General features: G+C 38.9%; 1 protein-coding gene across 5 annotated transcripts; it reads right to left on the reverse strand.

Moving 5' to 3' along the window:
* Positions 1-72: 72 nt before the first annotated feature.
* Positions 73-27,567, reverse strand: mrtfab (myocardin related transcription factor Ab). 5 transcript variants are annotated; one of them, XM_027137606.2, is made up of 18 exons: positions 27,443-27,567; positions 23,214-23,413; positions 8,834-8,899; positions 6,683-6,738; positions 6,462-6,537; positions 6,077-6,223; positions 5,800-5,960; positions 5,508-5,624; positions 5,123-5,379; positions 4,846-5,014; positions 4,381-4,773; positions 3,523-4,185; positions 3,004-3,207; positions 2,802-2,918; positions 2,480-2,623; positions 2,256-2,342; positions 2,065-2,122; positions 73-1,498 (listed from the first exon to the last, which is right to left on the reverse strand). In XM_027137606.2, the coding sequence occupies exons 2-18, from the start codon at positions 23,335-23,337 to the stop codon at positions 966-968; spliced, it is 3,372 nt and encodes a 1,123-aa protein (XP_026993407.2). In that variant the 5' UTR covers positions 23,338-23,413; positions 27,443-27,567; the 3' UTR covers positions 73-965. The 5 variants fall into 5 exon arrangements, with proteins under 5 accessions (XP_026993407.2, XP_026993404.2, XP_026993406.2 ...); XM_027137603.2 differs by having other exon boundaries at positions 27,479-27,565; XM_027137605.2 differs by lacking the exon at positions 27,443-27,567 and adding an exon at positions 27,041-27,194.
* Positions 27,568-27,653: the final 86 nt, after the last annotated feature.

Below are 27,653 nucleotides of genomic sequence, written 5' to 3' on the forward strand. Positions count from 1 at the left end.
ATACACTAACATTTAATACAAATATTTGAGAGAGAATGCAAAATAATTCACACAAATAATTCAAAACCAAGATTAATTTTCATCTTTTATTTTTTTTTCTTTTTAAAAAAAATATTCTGAACTCTGAATCCCAAATCTGATGTCCAGTAGATCAGTAATGAAAGACAAAGGCTCGAGTCTAAAACATGTACCTCAATTACAGCAATGCATAGAGTAAGGTGAACATCACCAAACCCAGTTCCCAGCAGAGTTTTTGGGGGTTGGAGGTTTCCTTAGACCAGAACACTGGTTGAGTCAGCATAAGTGCAAAGTTGAAAGCACTGGCATTTGGTACGTTATTCCAAAGCCAGTCTTATAAAGGAGGTGAAGAATATCTCTCTGCTTAATCCTTCTTCCCATCATCATGTGCCCATGTCTCTCAGTGCCAGCAGGGAAATTATGGTGGAGTGACAGCGATATGGCATGAGGGAAGTAACCCGCATAGTTAAACACTGTCTTTCTGGGTTAACTCCAGAAAACCCTGACATTTAGAAACTGACAGGATTCAAACACTATTTATTCAGGACTATAAGCAAACAGACGTTTGAGCTTTAAACCCTCATCACATAGCCACCCAAACAGCTGGTGCAACCATTTTAATTGGAGGTGTCTACACTTGACATAAATATAATGTTGTTATTTTTTTGGGGCGGGGGATAGAGTTAATACATTACTCTTTTGGAGAAAAGATGAACACAGTGTATTGTACAATGTTTATGTTTGGTTGAGGGTATAAGGGGTAATACTCAGTGCTTTAATAGACTTCTTATACAAGTGAATGATTTAATACCAAACACCAGTTTAAATGGTTTTAGCATTTGAAACAGCATGTATTTTGGAGTGTGTGTGAGTGTGCAAAGGCTGTACACTGTATATCAGCAAAGGTGCTAGGTTGCATTGTATCTGCTAAGCAATTAAGACCAAAGCTACAAACAAGAGTCCCAGTGGAGCTGCAGATCTGAACTGTCCAAAAAGTCTGCTGAGAACACACTGGGAGGTGTGTGAGAACTCAGAGGAACTAGGATTGTCCCTCCTGCGCTATTCCCTCCTCCCATGGATAAGTCCAGCCAGTCCATGCCATCAAGCACGGGGTCTTCAAAGTCCAGGCTGGTGGGATTGGGGGAGAAGCTCAGCTCACTAGTGTCCATTGGGGAATGGGGATGATCGAGAATACTAGAAGTGCTCAGCATTTGGTTGTGGAGGTCGTCAATCAGTGTCAGCGGACCATCAGGTTCCACGCCAATCAGTGGGGACCCTGTGGTGCTCTCCAGGAAGTCCTCCAGACGGCCACATCCTGAGTAGGACCTTTGATGTGCATCAAGCGGCTGATGGGATGGAGTGAGGTCCGATGGAGGAGTGGGGGGTGAGAGACGAAGTGGGGAGGATGGAGGAGTGGGTGGGTCAGAGTGTAGCTCTGAGAGAGAAGGGTCTGGATTGGCCTTGAATCCCTCTGAGATTTCTAGTTTAGGTGAAGGAAGAAGCAGAGAAAAGGATATAATAAGAGGCATGAAATTATTATCTATGAATTTTTGTTTCACATGTTGTACACTGCATGGCTGTGTATGTGACAAAATCTGAATTTGAATTAACTTGAGGCACGGTTACACTGAGAAGTTGGAAGCTTTTCAGGAACTAAAGGATTATGGAACTACATATAAGAGAACTACAAGAGTTCCTGTGTTTGAATCTTCTCTGCACTTCAGAGACCATGACCAAATATTTATACAGAAAATCAATTTTACATTATAAATATATTTTTCATCATTTCTGTAAAAATAGATTATATTTTAACAATCAGCACTCAGTAGGGCGAGCTTCACATCAACAGTTCTTGGTACACAGAAAATAGGCTAATCTAAAACAGGAACTAAGAAGATTCATTAAACTCTAGCCATGGACCCAATATTGAGCCTGATTCCTCCAGAGAAAACATGGTTTACATTTCTGGATTCCTGAAGAAGTTCCTACAGTGGAAATGCACCTTATAACAATACTCAACATATTTTACTTTTTTTCCCCCCTTACCTCCACTCTTAATGAGGATGTCAAACAAATCGTCTATATGATTGTTGGAACCATTCTCCTGTGGGAGCAAGAAAATTATTTTAATCTGTAGTTCTGCTTCGCCATTAGGAAAAGAAAAAGAAAGATTAAAACATAGCAATGGAGCAGAGAAAGCAGATGCAGTTGAACAAAGTGCAAAGAGAGAGTCATACTTTGACATGATGGGGGTTATGGAATTCCGGTTTTGGAGATGGTGGTGTAAATAAAGTGTGTCGGTCAAAGCTTGGACACACCTCTCCCTGTAAGAGAGGGAGATCATAGTGGAAAAGGAAATGCAAAAGATCCAAAAAGGGGAAAATAAGATGTGAAGCAGGAAGTGTTATAAGATGTTATGAGCAAATGAAATGCAAGCTGGCTGGATTGGTTAATACTGTACCTTGAGTGAAGTAGGGGAGGTAGGCTCGATGAGAGGGTGGGGTTCTTCACTGAGGCAAAAAGGATGAAGATTTGGTGGGGCTGACTCTGACTGACTTGACTCCTGTACAAAAGGAGTTTGTAAGTTCAGTCCTGCCTTTTGTACCTGGAAACAGAGTTAAGCCTCATTATATACTGCATAAAGTTTAGATTTAATGCATTTCTGAAAATTTGTTAGATAATTAAAAGCAGTCTGCATGCTCAGTCAAATTACCAGCTGTAACAAGTTATTTTAAACAACAACAACAACAACAACTCTCTTTATTTAATCTATATTCACATACTTTTGAAATGGGCTGTTTGACAGGAGTAGTTTGTTGGGGCTGTAGGGATTTGTTCACAGGATGTGCAACCTCGTTATCTGATTGGCTGGGGAGTTTAACAGGTGTGGACTGCATTCTCTGAAATAAATCAGGCAGCATAAGTAAATCTATTTAATAGCATAAAAACTATACTTCCATACGTTAATACAATCATACACGTTACCTGTAGGGTGATGCATCCATTGGTTTTGCTTTGTGGAGATTCACTGTTCCGGTTATCCACACTGTTATTGGTTAGGGCAATGAGGTAATGGTTGCCATTGCCATCGGTGACAAGAGTGGGTGCTGGATGAGCTTTGAGAAGATCCAGTGGGAAGGATGTGGTCACTTGAGTACCTGTTTGCTGGTTGACAAATACCTGGGAGACCTATAAACAAAACAGACATTAACTAGAGTTACAGAGCTTATTTCACTGTTTTTCAAAAAAGTGGGAATTTTTCGATTGAGACATGTCTCCTTGTCACAGACCAGCATGACTCAAAAAATCCATAAAAATGTCACTTTTTGTTTATGGAAGTACTAGCCTTTATTTAAAATGGAATTATTAAATGTGGTAATACATTTAACAGAAAAATAATTGTATAATAAACACGAACAAGCCGTGCGAGGCAGGGGTGCTTTACTGACTATTATTTAATACATTCTGTGCCAACTGTTTATTACTCAATATAACCTGACTGACCTGTTGTGTCTGTAAAGGTTGTTGTTTCTGCTGCTGCTTTTGTGGCCTCTGCTGCTTCTTTTGATTCCCCTGTAGCTGCTTCTGCTGTATAATGAGCTGCTGGAGCTTCTGTTGTTGCAGTGGCTGCTGTTTTGACTGCTCTGAATGCATTTGCTGCTGCACTTGCAGTCGGTGGATCTGCTGCAGTTTGAGCAGTGTCTGCTGAGAACATTGTGTTTGGATCTTTTTCTGAGGTTGTGCTGGTGGCTCTGCTGATGTCTCCATGTCCTCCTTTGCTTCCTCTTTTACCTTCACACCCTCTCTGTTGATCAGTGCTACTCCTTCATACTTGACCGCTATATCCATTTCCTCTAAGGTTGATCCACGCTTGCCTTGTTCAAGCTGTGACCGCAGTGTCTCAACAAGCTGTTGTTTCTGTCTTAGCATGCGGGTCAGTTGCTCGATTTGCTTATCCTTCTCTTGCAGCATCTGGTCTTTGTCCAGCAGATGTGCTGAGGGTGCCAGTGGGGCTGCAATTGAAGTCTCCTGAGACTGAGTAACTGAAGAAGGGGCAGCAGTGGGGTGGGACACACAGCATGTTGACCGCCCGAAAGGCTCCTCTTTAACTGGGGACGGATGCTCAGAGGATGGATGCAGGCTCAGCTGAGTAAGAGGTGAGCTAACCTATTTAGAGTTAAATAATGATATAATATAACAATACACCTTGTTAAGAAGGGACAGTACCATATATAGTAGTGTTTAACAATAAATTAAAACATGAACTGAAAACTATGATGTGAAATGTAAGGTCAGCAGGGAACAATAGTACCATTATGAAACAAATGTAAAGAAACTTCCTGAGAAAAAAACAGAACCAACCATTTCTCCAAACACATCCCCATTACAGCTGGCCTCATCAGCACTCATTCCAGCCACTGAGCGTTCAGATGGTGTAGGTGATACTGGAGGGGATGAGCTTGTACTGTTGAAGCGCGTGATTTGGGGCAGAGTTGCAGCTTGGATGCCACTGCTCAATGCCACTGGATAGGCTGCCACCTTCCCGATGGGGTCTTTAGATTGGACGGAGGTGGGGGACTGAGCTGCCACTTCCTGAGGTGAAACCTGAACCGTTTTCAAAGGTCCAGACCCTACCACTGCTAATGCTGCACCACCGTTTTGTTCCTGGTAGTTCTTCAGTCTCTCTATGAGGTCGTTCTTAGTGCCAGACACAGTCAAACCTCTCAGCTTCAGCTCCTGTTTAAGCTCTGCAACCTGACATAAAAGTACATTAATAATGACCTTCATAATGCATTATAGAACTGACCCATTAGAAAGCCGACTTACTTTGAATTCATCCAAGTTTGTAGGCAATACTCCTGGCTTTGGCCCGGCTGCCACTGGCTGGCTTAAACGATTCGCCCCATTCTGAGTGGCTGTGGCAGTAGATGAGGAAACTGTCCGAGATGGGGAGGGGCCAGAATTGACTGTTTGCTGCTGCTGTTCAGAAGGAACTCTGGAAAATAAAGACAGAACATCAACATTCCTGCTTGCTGTGGAAAAGTATCTGTACTGTCATTAAATAATATAAAACTCCATAAATCTCCTAAATTAAAGAACTCACTTTGGTGGAGCAGGTAGGATGGTGTGATAGTTGTAGTGCTGTTGCTGCTGGCTGATGATCTGGAGTTGGAGAAAGAGTTGCTGTTGGTGGAGGATCTTGGCATAAGATGAATCCAGTTGAGGAGGGGGCTCACGGTCATTCTTCTGATCAGGAGGAATGTACTGGTGATATTTGAGCTTCTTCACCTTAGGTTTGTTCTCTTTAGGCTTCTTAGTCCGCTGAGCAGAACGATCAACACTAGACTTTGACTGGAACTGCTGCAGTCATAATACATGAAGACAAAAAGACAATGGTGACAAAGGGGACAATAGTATGAGATAGCTAAGCAAACGACTGATATAGGATTGATCTATAAAAGAACGTGATGGTGCTAGCTGTCACTGACTTTGACAGTTCCAGGGGGAGGTCGGGCGCAGGCAACCATCGAAGTTCCATTGGTCAAGTTTTGCGAAGAAGAAGCCTCGGGGGCAGTAAGAAGAGACGGCGCAGCCTGAGTAAGGAACTGGAAAATAGAATTTGTTAGTTTCAGTTACTTATCTAAATTCTTATTATCCTGTTCTGACCCGTCTTGTACTTCAGTATCAGAACGCAACATTTAATGTCTTCTATATTGCTGATTATTTCTATGAAGTATCATAAACAATATGTAAAGGAATCCTGAAAACCTGCCCGAATACCTGTGTGGGTGAGGAGTTTCTGTTCAGATTAAGCATATCAGAGGGGGAGTTCTGGGGGACAGAGCCAAGTGGAGAGTCCTGACTGCCTGGCTGTTCAGGAGAAAGGCTATCACTGCTGTCCTCATCCAGTGAAGAACTCTCACCCTTTGGAGAGCCTGTGCCTATGAGAATGATAAGAAGTTGAAGTTAAATGTTATTACATTATACTACAAAAGCTAGCTGATGTTGAGAGTGACGTGCGAGTCTTTTGTTATGATCTCTGTTGTGTAATGCTGACCTAAAAGTGCAGGCACAGGCAGGATGTTCTTATGGATAAGCTCAATAGGGCCGGGCCGGTGAGAAATTTTGTCATTGAGGTCATCGGCTAGACGAGCCCTCTTTAGTTTCAGTTGTTTGGCCTGCAGAGAGGGCTCCACTGACGTCTCTGTGGATGGGGCAGAGGCAAATTTACAGAAATTGCAAGCAAAAAAACCTGTGCAGAGCAACAACAACAACCCTCCTTCAGAAGCTCAGAAATTCATTTAATAGATTACATTGTATTTAATTTGGTTTTTGATACACAAATGTAGCAGCACTGAAAGCAAAGAGAGCACGTAATGTCCATTATGACAAAGAGAAATGGCTCCTTTGCACATTTGCACACACTGTCAGACCTAACTTACCCTCCAGTATGTGCATCCTCACCAACTCTGACCTCTCTGGCCGACTCCTGATCTTTCTCTTCAAATAGTCCTCAGTCTAGACAAAAGAGGAAAGAGACCAGACGCAGACAGGTGAATGTCACCTGGTTGTATGTGATGTACAAGCCCACAAAATAGTAACCTTATTAAAAAAATAAACCTTAATTTTGTAGTCAAATCAAAGGGTTTATGAAGATACTTACCCGTGCTCTCTCAAGACTTTTTCTCTGTTCATGAAAGGCAGCAGGACTCTTCAGTGCTGTAGGCAGAAAAAGGTGTGCTTACTCTTTTACTGTACCAGTCATAGGTGATATTGAGAAAAACACCACTGAATGTAGAATTGTCTGTTTTTAGAATACCAGATCAGTTTTACACCAAGAGTGGAACATTTAATAGGGGACCTGCTACAAACACTCTCTCACTCACTCATTTTCTACCGCTTTATCCGAACTACCTCGGGTCACGGGGAGCCTGTGCCTATCTCAGGAGTCTTCGGGCATCAAGGCAGGATACACCCTGGACGGAGTGCCAACCCATCACAGGGTACACACGCACTCTCATTCACTCACGCAATCACACACTACGGACAATTTTCCAGAGATGCCAATCAACCTACCATGCATGTCTTTGGACCGGGGGAGGAAACCGGAGTACCCGGAGGAAACCCCCGAGGCACGGGGAGAACATGCAAACTCCGCACACACAAGGTGGAGGCGGGAATCGAACCCCGACCTTGGAGGTGTGAGGCGAACGTGCTACCCACTAAGCCACCGTGCCCCCCCTGCTACAAACAAACCAAGGTAAATTTTAAAAACGACTCCTGACTTACATCTGACTCATATCTGGAGTTAAAAGCTGTTGGATTTAGAGGAGAAACACAAAAGCTTGCAGTACAGAGAGTGTCCCAAACATACTGTAAAGCTGTACCAGGACATTTGTGTTCTCATGATCTTACTCAATTCGCTTGATATGTACTAACACCAGTGTGTGAATAAATCAGAAATATGGAGAGCAAAATGTATTAAAGAATGACAATGGTCAATTTTTGCATCAGACAAAATGTGTCCAAAAAAGTCCAGCAGAATAAAATCCCAATTTCAAGAGCACGGTGACTCTAAATATTTCACATACTAACAACAACAAAGAGAAATGACAGTGGGGCAGTTACATGTTGTGTAACAGAACCGATTGGGTAACAGTTGATGACATTTCCTAACTGAGAGGGCTGGACAGTGCCCCAAAAGTAATATTCATAATTAACCTGTGTGAAGCAAAAGTCTCTTGTATTTGGCACATGAAGTATGAGGATACATGAACATAGCATGATATCTGAAACACCTGTTGATTGTCTCTGACTTCTCTTTCATTAATTACTTTTGAGCGTGTGGCTGTCAATTTGAGATCAAGTGTTTGGGATTCTGTGACATCTTTTTGAATTCATAATACACATTGTGGGTTATATGGCAGATGGGACCTGCAGGAAGCTTTAATCTCGTTAACTACATGGTTCCATTACGGCCTGCGTGTTGTGGAAGCCATCTTTGGCTCTCACTGTAACAGAGTTTACTGTAGTTGCACTTGCTGAGCAGCACTTCCTCCTTCACACTGATAGGCAGAACAGAGAGCAGTGTGAAGAGTGTGCCTCCACTTGTCTGAAGAGCAGAACCCAGAATACGGAAGTGGAAACCGAGGGGGAAGCAGGACCACCAGATAACACACACAGGCCTTTTCACAATGACCGAGCATAGAAACATTAAGCTAGGCAAAAGACAAACACAGACAAACACCAATTTGCTAACTCTGTCATAAGAACCAAAAAATGGTCTTGACAATGACTGGCAGGCAGTAATGAAAGCAAAGTGTGAAGTGTACACCTTATATTTTAAAATTCGATTTATTAAATTGGTTATTGAAGGATCAGGATGTTATACCTTGTCAAAATGATGGCAAAGTCAGCAAATTGTGCTGAAATGTTAGATATTGCTTTACAGTTCGAAGCAGTAGCACTGGAAGTTACAGAGATCAAGACTTGCAAAACACTTTATCTGAAGCAACTGTAAAACCGCTCCTTGTATGATAGGTTTACTGAGGTATTTCAAAACAGCCAACAATAATTTTGTACTCTTGCACTCACGCAAACATGAATACGTATGGACAGTCTTGGTAGCATGTTTTTTTTTTTTTTAAAGGATTCTTCAATACTATACATGACTTATGTTAACATTTACCATAAATATCTCACTGATGTGTGTCTGGACTTTTTTGCACAACAAACAGAATCCGACTCATACAATATACACAAATATAATTGAAGTGTACAGCTGAATGACCGAGAGCTGAAGAAAATGACTTACGCGGCATGATTCCTTGGCTGACAAGCTCCTCTCGTGTCCTCCTCTGCTGTAGTTTGATTTGAAGTACTGCATGAGGACAGAAGAGCAATGATTTAAATACACTTATTCACATCAGATTGGTCATGTTATGATGCTTCGCCTCTCAGTGGCTTCTTCAAATTTGTCCATACACATGTGTGAAATATGCGTTGTTCGGCTTCAGTAACACACAGAGGGGAGGGATAGCGACAGTGTAGGCTGTTTGCTCTTACACACTTCCTGTTTCTGCATACTCAACTTTTGTTTGATTCAAAAAGTATACTGCCAAAGAGAGGAGTGTCGAGTAAAAAAAAAAGGAACATATGGAGCACTGGCACAAGTAAGAGCAAAATTGCTCAACAAAAGTGAAAGAGAAGGAATTGAGACCTGTGACACGATCTGTTTTTGTACACAATTTTGCTTGTGTGATACGTTAATATTTATTTATTTGTTTGTTTGTTTATTTTACGTATTACAGTGACATTATATCCAATATACTTCAAAAATATAAGAACCAGAATTGCCAAGCTTTACACATAATGTGTTAGCAGATTTTCACTCAAAAAAAAAAAGCATACTGAACTGGAAGCCCTGCCCCTTCTCCCCATTTCAAGCTTGAAACATGTATAAATTGTCAAATGGGAGGAAATTTGTGGTTATGTGTTCCAACCATGAATTCTTTTTAGTTAGATCAGATTGTGCATGGATACCACAAACCTTACAGAAAGAACAAAACAAAAACAAACATACAAACTTCTTTTTACAGCATTGTTCCAGTGTTTATCCTGTCCTACATTATCCTGTGCTGACCTCTACATATCTATAATGCAATGGCTGTAGCTTAACATTTGTGTTTTATAGGACTGCATATTACAGATTGAGATTAAGCAGAAAAATGATGTTATAATACCTTAGTTATATTCATAATCAAGCATAATGTATACAATCCACTCTAAACAGCAAGACCGATTCTTTTCTCTACGCTGAAGACATTTTACGGTTGATATCAGAAGATGAACATGATATGATGGAGCAGAATTTCAGCTCTTCATTTCCTAATAGCATTAGATATTAACATCTAGATGTGTTAAACAACTTTAAACATAGCACCTATGGGGGTGAACACTTCTTTTGTTTGTGATCAAAAGAATAGATACAGATAGTCCTAAATGAAAGGAAATAACATTTAATGTTTGTTTATTTCCTTTAATGTCTGGTTGCATATCCCTTTCTTGCAATAACTATATCAAGTCAGCAACTCACTGACATCAGGACACGTTGCATTCTTTGGTGATGGGTTTCCAGGCCTTTACATACAGGAGCTTGTTTCATTTGTTCGTTATGGGAGGGGTTTCTCCCTTCAGTATCCTCTTCAGGAGATGAAATGCATATGCTCAAGTGGCTTATGGTCTGGTGTTCGACATGGCTAGTCTGAAATCTGTTCCATTTTTCCAAAGTCATTTTGTTGTGTTAGCAATGCATTTTGTGTTACTGTCTTTCTGTATGTTAAGGAAATTCTACAGTCAAAGTCTGCGAGATTGTTCAATTGGTGAACGGTGATATCTTCATCCTGTTAGTGATGTTGACCGCTGTTTCGGGGGTTTTCTTCACAGCTCTCATAAATGTTTCCGTCATCAAATGGTGATATTTCCCTTGGCTGACTAGTTCAATGTCTGACTGTTCAAAATGGCCTAAAGTGGCTGGTTTTTCTTACTTAGGCAGATCATTGTTCTTTAATTTGATTGATCCTTTTCAACAACAAATGTAGTCTTTAGAGGCAAAACATGGGGCTCAAACCAACAAAAGATATTGAGAGCTTATAACTGTTAGTCAATCTAACTGACCACACAGGAGCACCTGCAAACACCGGTCAGGTAAATGTCCCAGTATTTTTCATCACTTAACAGATAGGTATAAATAGATGAAAAAAAATTCTTATGGATCATGTCTTCTTTTTATTTTTTTTTATCTCAAACCCAAATGTCTTTAGTGTGTAGCAAAAACAAAAGAACTGGACTTGCTGCTCCAATACATATATTATTTTCTGGCTGAAATTATTTGAAGGCTGAAATCCTTGGTGTATTATATAGCCAGACACACCTGTCATCATAATCCAATGACATCATCATGGTCATGCAGTTGCTGTGTTTACTGATCAGCTGTTCTGACCTTCATAGACACTGTATCATAGGGTTTAGTGCTAGGCTTTATTGAGCAACAGTACCATTCACTCTGCACTGTATACACACACACGTGCCAAACAACAGCTGAAGGCCAAAACATACTAAACAGTGCACAGCAATGTGATATGTACTTTTATGAATATACAAGTTGTGCCATTGGGCTTACTTTTCCACGCTCACTTGTGAACTGAATGCTTTTGTTCGTTCCACTGTTATTTCGTGTCATCTAAATTCTTCACATTTTCACAAACATCAGCCTTTGAAAATACATCCCTCCTACTACCACTATTTCTGTCCCAAATGCACCACTAAATAAATACAACCCTCAAATACACCCCATACCTCACTGTGACACGAAACTGAAACTGTTAATCATTCAGACACCTTATAACAACACCTCTCTCTTTTTTATAATAAAGGAGGGGATTGAGAAGAACAGAGTTACCAGTAACTAGACAGAACCCTGCTTCAAAATCTTTGGCAAACTGGTCTTCAGGAGCCTACAGACAGAAAGAACCATGAGCCCAAGCCAGCAGCAGCCAACTGGGTTAATTGCTAAACCTGCCAGTTGGTGAGCTCAATTAAAACAAGGCTTTTGCCCTCAAAGACCCTGAACAGGCATAACATAGGTCATGCCAGCTCTCACTCTTGGCTGCACTCTAAGTGTGAATATCAGGGGAATTATCTCAAACTTTAAGATTTTACACTAGACCTTCTACGCTAAACTAATGTATAAGCATTTACTGCAAAAGAAAATTCACATGCATTTAATGTCAAAATGGAGAATGAAATTACACAACCTCTGTCTCATTATACTACATTTAAAACTCAAATGAAAAGTGAAAGAATGGGCCTACCTTCTTTAAGGCTATGATAGGCATGTCTGTCGTAATCCAGCCTCAATGGCTGTTTATCAGTTCTGTTTAGTTGATCCTCAAAAGAGGCTCTATCAAAGTGGAAGCAATGGTTGGTGTCCAGCATGACTGAATCCAGCATTGATGATACTGATCCTGCTAAGGTCTCAATTTAGCATGGAGACTAAGAAAGCAGGAATCAGAAACCAGGATCACAGATGCTTTCCTGAGGTGTGAAAAATCGCATTTGCAGTGGCTCACAGAAGGAAAGTTTTTCTTAATAATTATGTTTGTTCAAAATAAATGCAAATTATTTTCTCCAACTCCAAGATTAAGATTAAGAAGTTCACACTATGAATAGCAAACAAGTTCCACTTCTGTCTAGTCAAAATGACCACTCGCCTCTGCTTCTCCTTCTCCTCTGTCTTTCCTCTTTTCTTGTAGCAGGGGCAAATAACAATTCTCCAGAACAAACACAGAATCTTTACCCATGAATTACATCCAGAGAACCAAACAAACAAGTGAGGTGCAACAAAAAGGACAAGGACATGCTTCCAGCAAGAAAACCCTGCTCTCAGAACACCGCTCGCTCTCCACCCACACACACACAGACAGTCGGAGGAAGAGATTACTGAGGGGCAATGACTGCACTGTCCTCCTCAGCTGTTGCCATTCGTTCACTCATTACAACCTGCAGTCTCTTGCTGATATCAAATTACACCAACCCCAACTAAACCAACCCCTCACATATTAGACACACTAAAAACAAGGTCTTTTAACAAACCTATTAATGACCTTGATGAAGTCATAACCTACATATTAATATTCAATATAAAAACTCAACTGACCTATAAAAGCGGTTAAAAAAAGATCAGGCAGCCCTTTACACTGGATCACTGGATATTATAGTTCATAGTTCATATTTCACGACTGAGATCATGGTTTTCTCATTATGTTGCACTGTACAGTGACAGGAGCTCTTTGTTGAATTATAACTTGATATTGAATGACAGAAAGAAGGTCATTGAGAGAATGGGAATCTCCTATGACCTTTGTACTCCTGCCATAGGACAAGGTGCAGGAGTCTCAGCGAGCATTTCCAGATCTTGTCAAGCATCCATGTGTGTTCGCGATCCTCTGTGTAGCTCCTGCAAATTTCACCCCACCACCCCACCCCTTGGGTCCTCTCCCAGTTTTAAATAGTATAGCCAGCTGGCCAAAACACTCTAAATTCAGCTTAGTATCACCTGTGCAACCACTGGATAGAATTACTAACATACATTACTACACTAAGACACTCATAATCAGACTGACATGTATTTGCATTTGCAACATATGCAGAATGAAAAAAAAAACTGCACAAAAAGGACAAAGCTGACAGACTGGTCAGGTGTATGTAAAAGTGTACATACTCATTTCTCATCATCATACAGTAGCACTTCTTTATACTGTGAAAACAACTTCCAATATACTGTGGGGCTTTCCAGACCAAGATGAACTGAAATTAAGATAGGGGGTTATGTCATAAAAAGCAGCCATTAGTGCAGTCATCAGTTGCATCCATTTACATTTCCAGCATTTAGAGTTAAAGGCCTTGCTCAGGGTCCAAGCAGTGACAGCCTGGTGGTCCGATTGGTAGTCCAGCACCTTAACCCTCTGGGGTCCAAAGGCGCGCCGGCGCGTCTTTGGCGCATTTTTTTCCTCTTTAATGTGAAATCCACTTAAAATACTCAGTCATTCATAATCATACACATACATGTAATATATCATTCGACACTGTGAAGTGTCTACTTTTATTTGAGTGCCTTCATAATAACAACAAAACTCTGTGCTTTTGGCAAATAAAGAAAATAACCAGGGTGTGCATTCAGACATCTCTGTCTCCTTGACCATCTTCCTGAAACACGTTACAAACATGAATTGATAACTCCGCCAATACTTATCACACGAACATGATACATATGTCTAATGAAAGCCTGAAATGAAAAGAGAAGTACAGTTTTTCTGGCTCGACCTCATTAGCGCTAATGTGATCCCACCTACCACGTGCGCGCCATTCATATGGGAATTACCTGACGCGGGCTGTGCAAACAAGATCAACGCCCCCAAACAATGCTATAAGAAGCACCACGTTTTAACAGATTCCATTAAAGATGAAAAAAGATTCCATTAAAGATTTTAACAGAGCCATATTGTATTGGTCATTTACAATATTGTTACTTGTATACATATTGTTACTTTATTATTTATTTTAAGCATCTGTCTTACAGTATAGTGTCTGTTTGCTCGGTCTCTTGTCTGGCACTGCTTGCACTAGGTTGCACACATGCACTTTATGTGGATTTTAGGATTTTTTTTGGTACTTATATCTTGTCTGGCACTGTTTGCACTAGTTAAATATTCTAAATAAACTACAAACAAAAAATATACACATTTATTTTGTCTTCACATTCTTTCTTGTAACTCCTCTCTCAGTCACACACTTACCTGAAAGGTTCATTATGCAGCTCATTATGCGGGCCTTTGTCTTCTCAGGTGTGAATTACATTAATATGCATGATAGTTGACGCCTACTCGCATATGCCCTTTACAAACAAAAAGTGTCTTAGAAAATTTAAAATCAATATATTGTTTTCTGTGAGCGAGTAAACAAGGTGATTTTCACATAATTTTGAAGCAAAAACTCTAGGCTACAAGATCCAGTTCTCAAAAGTCCTGTGAACCGATGTTCTGTATGTGTTTTATCGCCTTATTCAAGTGATTTACAATGTTTCATTTTTCAATCACCATGCATAAACATTTTTTTCTCAAAAACACAATCATGTACATACATGCTGCTCACATATTATTGTAGTCCAGTTTGTGCTGATATACAGCGATAATACAGTGATATTAGACTTTAGCCATTTATATCTTCATAAGCAACTGAAAAAAGCACAAATGTCAGGGTATGACAAAACTTCTCCAGGCCCAAAAATACTCTTAGACCCCAGAGGGTTAACCACCAGGCTGCCACATCCCTATAACACACATTTTTAAAGGAGTGACACAATTTCATGAACACTAAATGTATAAAAGAGGTGTGCAGAGGACGTTGTTTTTGTATTGAGATGGTACTTTTCACAAAACCTGAACAAATTAGTAACTTAAACCTTAGTTAAATTTATGATTAATGTATCTGGGTCTATTTTAGCACTGATAATGGCGACACACTCTCTGTCAGGTAGGCTGAGACAACCAAATAGGAAATGTACAATAGTGATTCTACCACAACTGTTTAGCATCTCTCTGCAGCTGAATAGCACAAAAATGATAAAGATAAAGCCAACACATCTCATGCAAAAATGTAAGCACATAAACTGGATCACACAGTATACAGACAAGACCAAATAAACAGACAAGTCTGACAGCAACAAGAAAAATCTTGGCTTCAACATGTTTAAAAACACTGACATTGTGAACGACCTAATATGATTCAACATATTGCAGTTGCATAATCAAGCACAGAAATCTGTAAGCACGTGTCATGTCTGTTATTGTGCCGACACCATTTGCTCTCTGCCTCCTTTAAAGCACCCAAAAATACTTTCCAATTTGATTGTTCAAGGGTTAAAAATGCCTGAATATACTCCAAAGTACAGGAGCAAACATACTGCTAGCTAACATTATTGCATTTAACATTATTGCATTAAAATCAGGCCATCCTTAAAAATATTTTGCTTTGCAGTAACAGTAAAAAAAAGGGGGGGGGGCGGTAGGTAGGTCTATATACTTTTTTTCAAGTTTCAATGTAAAAAAAAAAGTACAATTTTGGTGATGATGATTACGTAGGTATGAATTTAAACAAACTAGCATATCGCGGCGTCACTGACTGGGTCTTCAACCCGTGCCTTTGGGCGCATCATCGCAAACCTCATTTTGATGCTGGACACAGTTTTTCCAGAACTTCGTGCCAAGTTAAAGCGGTGTCGAGAAGTTTTAATTAATTTATTTAGATGTATTATGGTGCCCAAACCCGTATGACTTTGAACGGTGACCGTGAACATTTTGTTTACTGCAGCCGCAGCTTTCATAACCAAGCGCGAACCGTTGACTCTGACAATAAATGAGAGTGAGACGAAGCGAACGCACAGGCCAGAGTGTGACATCCGTTAACCAATAGTGTAAACATAGATGACGTCACGGGTTTTTATTTAAAAGAAAGAACGTAGCCTTCGTTTGTATGTAGGCCTAGGCAATTTATATATTTACAATACATACTAAAATATAATTAATATTATTTTATTGCTTTTGTATTAATTGTTTGAAGAGTAAAAAATAAGGTCGGTTTTAACGCAAATTTACAACAGGCAAGTCAGTCGGACTTAAAGCAAAAATAAAAAATTAAAAATTGAGTCAGTCCTAAATTGACAGGGTCGGTTGGGATACGGCAAACAAGAATATTTTTAAGGATGGCCTCACTTTTTTTTTACATTCCAGCCCTGACTGAAGACCAGCTTTATAGAGAACATCTGTATCATATGTTTGCTGTTTATACCAACATAAAGCTACAGTAACATTATATTTTTCTATTCAAATGCTGCCTATTCTTGATAAGTGTTGATAATGAGATCACACCAGCCTATAGCTGTTAACAAGCACTGACATACCACCTTGACCAAACACAGCAATAAGCAAGAAACAAAGTCCACTAGTGCCACAGGTTCACAGCTACACAAAGAACAATGAAAAGCAAGACAGTAAAAAAAAAACAAAAAAACACCATAATCTTTATGATGACTAATGCAGCATTAGGCCTGCAAGAGTCATGACTAATTTATTTTTTTATAATGCCAAAAGTTAAATATAAAATGAAGCACAAGTGAACAAAAACCATACAGTAACTGTCGCTGGCAACAACAACCGGTGCACCGGAAAACCAGGCACCAATCCGACGTTCAAACATTGGCCAAATTTGTATTTAAAGCCTAACCATAAACAGCATTAACAGACACTAGACTACAAACACTGAAATGCTGCTGAATAAGTGTTAGTAATCTCAAACCTTGCTTTGAGATCTGTGACAGAATTTAAACAGTGTTCTGTCTTTATTGGGATTTTAAGTGCATCTCAGACCACATAAATGACTAAATTTCACTCTACATTGTACATTCCTCTAAACATTCCTCCCTGTTTTCCTGCACATTCATGCCCTGTTTTCCTGACCATGCTGTCCTGCACCGAGGAAGGAAAGGGAGTTCATCATTCCCTAGAACACACAGTGCTTTAACCTGCAATCGTGTTAAAAATACACAATTTCCTGAAGTCTTCACCTGGTACAGGGCCTAGATATTTCATGACTCCTGCTCTAGGTGTGTGCGTTGTCATTTCCCTATTAATGATAAATAGCCTCTATTGTTCAAGTACTCTCTTTTACATTCTTTGTCCAGAAAACCACTAATAAAGTTTTTGTGGCTTTACATATTGAATGGAGTTATTCATCTTTATATGACCATTTTTTAAACTATTTATCCATTAAAATTTAAAGGCATAATTATTCTTCCTATGCGTTTCAGACAAATGGATATTTGGCCTCTGTGCTGATTGGCTGACCACATGTGAAACGTAATAATCTTTACTCCAACATTTCTACAGTGAAAAAATAAAACTAGAAGATGAGCAACAGTACCATTGGAGGTGGAGGCAGAAGGTTTAGGCTGAATATAAATTATATATTACAGGCATCATTCTGTACTTACAGACACCCCGAAATGATACATAAGTCTGAATTAAGGACATTTATAACAGTTAAGTGAATGGATCACTTACAGGTGACACATTTTGATAAAACCTACATTGTGTCATGTATTTTTCAGAAGCTAGGCCTAGTGAAATATCAAAGTTGGACACTAAAATAAGCAAACACATGAGCACACAATCAACTTCACCCACTAACTTCTGATGGGAGTATCTGGCAATAAATAAAAAATAAAAATACATTTGCCATCCTTCCAGGAACAGCTCAACATTTAGCTCCGTTTCTGTAAATGTAATGCCATTAACAACCATAAGACATAAAAATGTGCTGTCTGTGCAGATTGATTCCATGAATAGAACCAGAAAAGCAGAAACAATTTGCTTTCCACAATATAACAAACTAGAAGACATTCAGGGCATTCGCTTCATCATTCTCACCACCTTTACACAGAGTTCCGGGTTGCCAGTTTCACACTTCAGAGCAATAATACATATTACAAATATCACAATTTACATAAAAGATCACTTTAGGACACGAGAGAATAGGGATGACAAATATGGTGCGGATTGAAAATGTTGTTCACTAACTCGAATGAAATGAAGTAAGGGAAGGAAGGGACAAAGAAAAGAAGGATAATGAAATATGATCTGCTTTCCTACATGAGGTAATATGAGGCACTGTAAAGAGCAGGGCGTATTCAGAAAATTACATTTTCAGACAAAGTTAAGATTTAGGCTCTTTTATTCAGAACAGGCGGAAAAATGTTTTTTAATCTGAATGCAGTGCGCATGAATAACAAGATAATGCTGTAAATCCAAAATAGCACAGAGACAATTTAGTGTTCAAGTCTTTTCTTAGAAACCAGCTTGCTTATAGATAGAAATTAGTGCTGTGCACTAGCGTACAAGAACGGCAACACAAGGTTCTCTATCGGTGTGGAATAAGCAGACGGTGACGTTTTAACAGATTATCCTTCTCATTGTTTGCTACTGATAAACTGTTCCTGGGATCGCTGTACAATAGTCATGTGTAGTGTTTAGTAGGTTTTAAATAAAATATATATAGAATGGAATAACAGATTCGGGAGAGATATATTTAATAAATGAGGTAAGACAACACCTATGAAGACTCAATAGCTACCACTAAAATATGTTCATAATAAAGTGTAGTAGACATGATAAAGAAGCTTGAATTTTTTTAATAAAAGATGAAATGTTCATTATTATACACTTTTGCTTACTGTATCAGCAGCAGGTTTGGAAATGACAGCCATCCTCCACCAGCTGTGCTTAGTACGTCAATCAAGCTCAGTATACAGAATGCACTTGTTTTTATTATATCGAAGTTGAATTAGTCATTAGGAAAAAAGAAAAAATACTAATAATCTAGTCCAGTATATTTAGAGTTGTGGTTTGCATCACCACAGTTAATAGTTAAGTTTCTCAGCTTCACAGACTGTGTTTCTGCACTTGCTGAAATATGCGTCAGATTTAGGCGATAAAGTAATTTCTGTAGCTCGGGGTTATGATTGTTCCCCTGGCTTCAGTTCACCAAACCAAATTAAAAATCAAGCAACTCAAAGCAAGTCAATGCCATGATGACTACATGTGTATGGTTTTGGTGGGGTGTGTCAGAGAAAAAAATCTATTTTGCAATCAGTATCACTTTGGAGAGACTTGTGTGATGAGGCTGAACTGCATTCGTGCACAGTTATATGTCTCATCTTGTCAGTGTAGATAAGAAAAGTCTGCTCTCTTTCATTTTGTTCCCTCATCTTCCCACTGCATCCATCCCACACCATTTTGAGTCTGTAGAAGCGTGCCAAAGCTAGTGTCCTTCACAAACAGTTACATAACACAGAAAACCATAGAGTAGCTCAGAAAAAAAGCAGACAGCCTGCTGCCATCTCCTGCTGCCATCTCCTAACAAACCTCTCGCAAAACGACACACAATCAACGTTCTCTGTGTTTATTACATAACGCCTCAATAATGTTTCATTTTCCTGAGAAAAATATGACATGTGCTTGTAATTGCTCCAATATTTGTACATTTACAGCTAAGACAAGTGACATTTCTTGGTAATATATACATCATTTGAGATTCTTGGAAATCTGCCTCTGACATTTCAACCTAATTTGTTTAAAATAAGCAGAGCACACGTGTATAAATCTTTATTTAAATCTCAACTCACTTCATTCAAAGTCTTGCCAAAATAACAAAATAATATAGAAGTAGTTAGAAAAAAATCACAACTGGTCCATTACAATATATTAAAGTGAAAAATACAAAAACTATATTAACATTATATTATGTGAAATACCAATTAAAAACAAAAATAAAAATAAGTAGACTAAAATGTAAATCAATTATTATTATTATTATTATTATTATTATTATTATTATTAATTTCTTCAATATTCAGAGTTCTCACAAAATAAACTCTTTCACTAATTGAGTGCCGTTATATGGTAATATTTCATGTCACACACACTTTGTGAGGGAACTAAAAAAATAAATATAGTTCACCAGATGTGAACTTCGGCTACATTTATGCATGACTTAATGTGTACATTAAGGGAAACGGTGGCCAGCAGATTGTGTGTATGAAGTGACAAAAACGGCAAGGATTTAAATATATTGAAATAGACTGCTTTGGTGTAGGAGGTGTCAGGTCGGGGGTCGACTAACTGCACAGTAATGTCTGAGAGGCTCCTCATGAATTCCTCTACAAACACTGTTCACAGTAACGTTAAGCCTGGGTTCGTCTACATTTCAACTAATAGACAGAACCGTAACCATACTATAAGAGTTAAGGTCAAATGCACATAGGTATCAAGAGGATGTATTCCTTTTTTCTTCGTAATCACAGACATGCTGTCTAGGTTACATATTTCCAGGAGCTATCAGCAACCTTCAAATAAAAGTTTTGATTTGGCAGAACTACGAGAATAAATGTTACAGATTACTGCCAGTAAGGACACACAGACAAGTCAAAACAAGTCAACGTGTGCACATACTATGTACTTATTCATCCCAAATCGAAATAAAAACAAAACTAAATATGAAAAAACATTACATTAATAACACCCCTTAACTGTGTGCACATACTGTGTACTTATTCATCCCAAATCCAAATAAAAACAAAACTAAATATGAAAAAACATTACATTAATAACACCCCTTAACTGAAGCTAAACTGAATTTTGCATTAAAAAAAAAAGGTGAACTATAATAACACTGCACATAAAAGATGGATCCTGTCCTAGTTATTAGACATTACAAGCCGAGTCCTGTCTGTGTGAAGATGTGATAGCAGCTGTCATATACAAGGAACACTATCTGTACCAGCCACAATGCTGGCTTAAATATTAGATGGAGACATAATACTTTAAATGTCTGATCTCTGTTATAATGTATTTGTAAATCAATACTTGGGCACTACAATAACTGACAGTTATGGGCGCGAGTTACTGGCACTGATATTATAAGTGAAGAGCTTAAGAGCATTCTGGATAAATATAATTAAAAATAGAAAAAGCTCCTTCCCATGAACCGTATGACACTAGGCCACAAGATCCTGTGTGACAAACTGGGCTGTCCTCAGAAATCTGCAAACACAAGCAGTTTTCAACCCTCAGTTAAATGCAGTAAGAAGATCCTCAAAAGTAACACTATTATCAAAACAGTCCTGATGTAAGCTTAGCCCCAGCGTCTGCTGATTTCACATGTCAGGCCTAAAACTCCCTGCGTGTTTCAGCTTTTTTCCAGGCCAGTCTTATTCTAATAACTGGTGTGTGCACAAATATTCTCTCTCTCTGCTTTGAGCCCCACTCCCAATCCCCCAAGAGCAGACAGCTGGTTTCAAGAGAGTAACCCGTTCCACACCCCGCCCCTTCCAGCTGGAACGACTTTGGGTACAGCATCATACAGTTTTATGTAGAGTACGCACAGTGCATCAAAAACTAGCAAATTAAAAATTCTTCAAGTGTGCATGTGCTCTATTTATGTGTAAATGATCACTTGGTGAATGCATATAGACTGGAGTGATCTACAAATCAGCACCACACTCCTTTTTAGTAGTTTTCATGTATTCTGATTTTGTCATTCTGTACAAAAAAAAATCAGAACAGTCTTGGAAAACCTCAACACAAACGGGTAGATAAAAAAACCCCAAAACAAATCAAACAAACAAACAAAACAATGCCTGAACAAGAGCAGGTTTAAAGAGGAACAGGTTAACTGTCAGCCACAGCCACCACACCTGTAACCAGCCTCCTCCTGTAATGTCAACCAGAGCATGAATAAGAACTGTACCTGCATCTAAGGCAATTTCCTACAGTACCTTACCTGAAAGTAGAAAATGATTTCACTTGCCAAGTTCAACAATCCATTTGTAGATCAGCTCAGTAGAATAAAATAGGACAATCGATGAAACGAATTAAGAATGAAGCATAGAATGGATGAAGCAAAACACTTGGTACTGTGAGAAAAAAATAATAAATCCAGTGGCTACAGAAAGACCTGTAGAACTCTTCTATGTACATCTCACCTTCCCTTTGAATACATCCAGTCTCTCCTGAGTTGGCATGTGTGTGCACGCCCTAGCTCAAGTGGGTGTGTGTCAGTGCAAGATTTCTAGCTAGCGTCTTCCTTCTGATTCTCTTTTAACCAACAACTCTACACAAAGTTGTCATGAACCCTCTGCATTGTGTTAGACTTAAAATAAATAAATAAATAAATAAATAAATAAATAAATAAATAAAAACAACAGCTAGTACTCAAGCAACAAGAAAAACGTTGATACTCAAATACATTCCAGATCACCTCTGACCCATGGAGTGTTCTCACTTATTACTTGGGAATTTGCACAAAGTTATGCAATTCTCTTTAAAGGAAAAATATCCTGTTTTGGTCTTCTCATACACCCCCATGCTTTCAACACTTCCTGGAGATCCTACTTTGGATTAAGTTTGATGGTATGCTAATACATTAATGCATGAGCATCTTTCAGACGCAGTACCTGCAAAACATGTTTTTGCTTTATTCAGCAGCAGAGCAAAGAATTGCATGAGAAAGCTAGGGGTTGCAATTACTCGGATAAGGCATTTAAATGATAAAGGACAAAAGCCCCAGTTAGCAAGTCTAATACCAGAGAGTCTCTGGGGTGAGAGACATGAAAGGGGCCCTGCTATAACTTGTCTTCAACTATGAGACAGTCTTCAGTACAGCTTCAGGGTAAAAGTGTGAAAGAAAAAGGAGTGGTGGCTAAAGGCCAGGAGCTGTGAGATTGGACATGCCCCAAACAGGGAAGCAAAACCCTGTCGCTATAATTCATTCTCAGCAGAGTTGCAGCTTCCACATTGCTGCAGAAGAAGGTCCTAACAACTAAGTACATCAGTAGATGCATTTCTCCAGAGATGTATCTATCAGGTATATCTATCAGGTATCACGGTAATCTACAACAATAACAATATAATAAAGGACAAAATAATTATAACAGTTTTCAATCTGTACATGACAGGACAAATGAGAATAGAGAGAGAGCTAAACTTACGGACAGCTGCATTATCTGTGTGTTATCGACTCACCGTTTTTCCTCTCGCTTAGGGGCAGTAGAGTGGGGCCGGGCCGAAGCGAAAGCTCCTGCAGCTCGCTGGTCATGGCCTCGCTCTGAGGGCTAGGAGCAGTGCCTGTGGTTGAGGCAGACACCATCCTGCTGGCACTCAGCTCCGTCCCAGCCCTGACCTCCTGCGCTGCCAGCGTGATGGGTGAGGGACGACAAACACACCTTCGAAAGGATGCAAACAGAGAAAAATCATGAGTGGGGATTCAATTAATCTGTTTTTAAGAACATTTTAAAATGGTACTTAGGGAAACTTAAATGCAGAATTTCAGAATAAAGGCCAAACCACACCTGATTGCTGCAAATATGTTTTTACATTTGGATGAGGGGAAAAAGTATCTGCATCACTAAAGATGTGATGATATAAAAGGATTAATATGAACAATAAATATGATGGATGTAGCATGGGTGAGTCCTGGATAGCTTTTGATTATATTGCTGGTGCTCCCAGATCCATTACCACTAGCAAACCGTTGCACTTAAATGAATCACATACTACTCTAGATGCTCTATTAAATTGTAAAATGTAAAAGTACCTGCAGAAAGGAACTGTGAAACAGGGAGCCATATGGCAGGCTCAGACATGTCCCATGCTGTGCAGCCCCAGTTGTGCAATAACAACTCTAAGAACACACACTCCCCAAATAAATATAAAACTTGAGTCCTCCAGCAGTTTATAAGAAAAATCCTGTCTAATTTATCCATGACCTCTACATCTGAAAACATGTCCCATCTCTTGACATTCGGTTTGACTAATTACCCTGAAGAGAATATTTTCAGTGTTAAACCACAAATAAACCAGATATGTTGGTCACGATCAATTACAGCGGTTATCAGAATCTGCTGATAAGGAGGTCTAACAAGAACAAAAATAGCTAGTGTATGTAAAAACAATTAGTGTATATAACAATAATAGAAAAAAAAATTGACAGAAAGTTTAGCCCAAAACAAAACACAGCTTGTATGAAAATTTGTCAGGAAGTACACCACGGTACCAAACCTGTAGAAACGGTCTGAGTTTGGTTGCGCTGGAAGACATTCGTCATTGTTCCACAGCCAACATGCTCAGTGTGAAAACCACCTATTTGTCACTTCAAGCTTTAAACCGGCAACATGATAAAATCTTTCACAGACATCTCATGTGGTGAGCTTTACTTATTCTCTCAAGTTGTACTTACAATGTCCACAGTCAATATAGTACACACTAGAAATATTTATTGACTAATTAAGAGCACTTACATTCAAGTGTCTACTGAGATCTCTATGTGATGGGAAAAAATGTAATGTAGCAAATGTAGAACTCCAAATCATACATTTTCATACATGTGTGTGTGTGTATAAGCAGATATAAGTGTGTCATATATTAGCTCTTTCCTCGGGCTTTCAGTTACACACATATCCTTAACTTCATGTAATGGAATGCAAACATGTTAACTAGACCTACAGGCAGATGCCTCAAATAAAAACACAGCGTTCCACAGGAAAAGCAACATTCCCACAATAGACAAAAACACTTATCATTAAAAGAATGTCTCTGGCTATTCAACTCTTACTAATTTGCCTGTACTACTTTCCAAATTATCTGTATTGAATCTGAAAGTCAGAATGTGGTTTCAAGAACATGCAGACCATTTAAAAATACATCAACCCAAGGAGTTTCAGAACAGAAATAAAAACAGTGAATCTGGAAACACCTTAATACTCTAAGCATCTCTGTAAAGTTCAACATCAACATAGAATGTTACAACCCTGTACGTGCTAGCTTATTCTCATGTTACAACATTAATAATAATAAGAAGAAGAAGAAGAAGAGAAAAAAGAATAAGGAGAGGATATAATAATACATACAAAAGCCTATGCATAAAAAACAGAACCTTGTATACTGACGATTGTATATTGAGAATATTTGATGTGTGTTATCAAAGTTTGTGCAATGTATCAATTCTTGACCCACTTTAAAGAGGAAAACACACTTTCCTTGTTCTGCTTCCAAATATAAGCCATACAGAGTGATGTTTCTGTGAAGTAAACCACTGATGGAAAAATAGCTGACCCAAATGCCTTTAAAAATAAATAAATATCAAGCCTATATAAATCAGATCATATTGACTTCTCGGATGCTCTTCATGATCTAGTCGACATACTGATTGATAACTGATTGCACTCTTCACGAGTTTTGCTATGACATCTGCATTCAGTGTGACTTGTTTGTGCAACTGAGCAATATAAATCTGCTTTAATACACAACAAGCAATTAGAGACAATAGCAATAGGCAATAACATGAACACACACATATATTCATTCGGTTCAGCTAATACATATATCTGTTTTGTAGCTTGTTGTGTTAACGCATTTCTGCATGATTCTTGTAACGCACCAGTGAACATCATTATAAAGCATTCGCCTACAGAGAGGTCTCTTCGTTGCTCGTGTATCAGAGAAGATACATAACTGCATCATTACAAATCTCTATTAAAGCCTATTCAAGGTGCTGCACCTTTGCACTTTCTGGAAGTTGTGTGAGCCTCTTGTGGAAGTGATGGCAGTGTTCAGACATGTAGCATAAACTTCTATTACAATGTAAAGGGGAAGAACACATTCCTCACTGTGCAAGTCAACACCTGTCTGAAAAGATCACCTCTAACCATGATGCCTGGGACAAATGCTTCCCTCTAGCAGGCTGCTGAAACTAAATATGTCTCTTTTCTTTCCCTGAGAGCACATATGGAACCAGATTAACCTGTCAAATTTGAAGTTGTGAAACTAGTATCCAAGTCTGTTATTAGTGTTATTAGTAGAGTAATTAGTTTTGTATATCTTTGTGATGGGTCTATCAACTTTATAAAATTACCATCCAGGTTAAAATATTACCTTTAAACGGTCAGGTTCAATAAGTAATCTGGCATCCATATACTGTACTTGATGGTGTAATCTGTTATCCATTAATCTTAATATGCAGAGTATAAAAACGTGGCTCCTAAATCCATCCTCTCTACTACAAACAAACCCACAACACAATACATAGTAACGTGATAAACATATAGATGACTATCATAAGTGAACCACATGGTGAACAAAGTATAATATCACTCAAACCATCTTTCTGGCTGACACAGAACGTGGACGAGGGAAAAGCTGGCTCTGTAAAGCACTCAATAAAAGACAGAATTCGGTCAAATCTGATCACGTAATCTGTTGTTCATCGTATAATCTGAGCTGCCATTTGGTGTCAGTGTTCGAAGTTTACTGCAGAGCTTTTTTTTCCCTTTGCAGTAGCTGTCCTACTACTTATTATTTCTCTCATGTACCTTTCTAACCAGACAGCAGGCAAAAAAAGAAGAAGCTGGAACTCAAAAGCATGTGTTGACTAAGTAGGTGTGTCCTGTACTAACATACAACAACACAATCTCTGATGTATCACTATCAGATATCAGCATGGATATGAAAATGAATGCCAGGTAAACAAAAACATTCCTTTACACAGTTACATGGCAGGATGTGTTAATGAGCTGAATACAAACTCATCTACAATGCAGACCAAATTTACACTTACAAGGGATACATGACATAAAAGAACAGACTGTCGACATGATAGCTGTTTATTGTAACACTAGACTAGAGTTATGATGGAGTTAAGCGACATGAGATTCACGACACAAACACTGCAGCACTACTTCAGTCACAGCCGACTAGCTTAATGCTAACTACTTATTACACAACTGGCCTCACACTTTCCCCTAAAGTTCACAGTAAGCCCTGGGAACTTTGCAAGCGATTTCTATACAACTTACCTGGTTGCGAGGATCTAAATGAAGTTAATAGTAGGCTTTTGAAACGCTTCATTTATTCCCGAACCTATGCCGCCACGGTTAGCATGAAGCTACGCTGACCTGACTAAAGCGCCTCCGCAGTGTGTACACCCACTACTTCCGGGTGACCACAATCGAGTCTGTTAGAAATTACGTCAAATGTATTTTGCATTTTAAACATTATAAATTCATCATTTATAACCTATCTCTTTATGACAATCTTAGATATTCATTTGGATATGTTTGTAGTCCTCTAGATTTCTGATTTGGGGTAAAAAAACAACAAAGTTGTAGTAGCGACAGTACCAACATATAGCATCATATATAACAAATATGTGCGTGATGTATGATGATTATTTATTTATATACAATACTGAAACTAACCTTAAACACTATATGAGCTACTACATCATTTCTTACAATTGTGTTGTTTTGTAGACTCGCCCAGTTCGTCGTATCTTCTGCTTATGCGCCATCTACTGGTACTTTAATAACAACATGAGCGCGCGCACACACACACACACACACACACACACACACACACACACACACACACACACACACACACACACACACACACACACACACACACACA

This window comes from Tachysurus fulvidraco, chromosome 8, assembly GCF_022655615.1.
Source record: "Tachysurus fulvidraco isolate hzauxx_2018 chromosome 8, HZAU_PFXX_2.0, whole genome shotgun sequence".
Taxonomy (NCBI): domain Eukaryota; kingdom Metazoa; phylum Chordata; class Actinopteri; order Siluriformes; family Bagridae; genus Tachysurus; species Tachysurus fulvidraco.

Coding starts and splice junctions, on each gene's coding strand:
- mrtfab (XM_027137603.2), bottom strand. CDS start 27,534: ATGGCGCATAAGCAGAAGATACGACGAACTGGGCGAGTCTACAAAACA. Junction 23,414..27,478: donor GTCTACAAAACAACACAATT/GTAAGAAATGAT, acceptor ATCCTTTCGAAG/GTGTGTTTGTCGTCCCTCAC. Junction 2,624..2,801: donor TCAAACAGCCCATTTCAAAA/GTATGTGAATAT, acceptor CTCTGTTTCCAG/GTACAAAAGGCAGGACTGAA.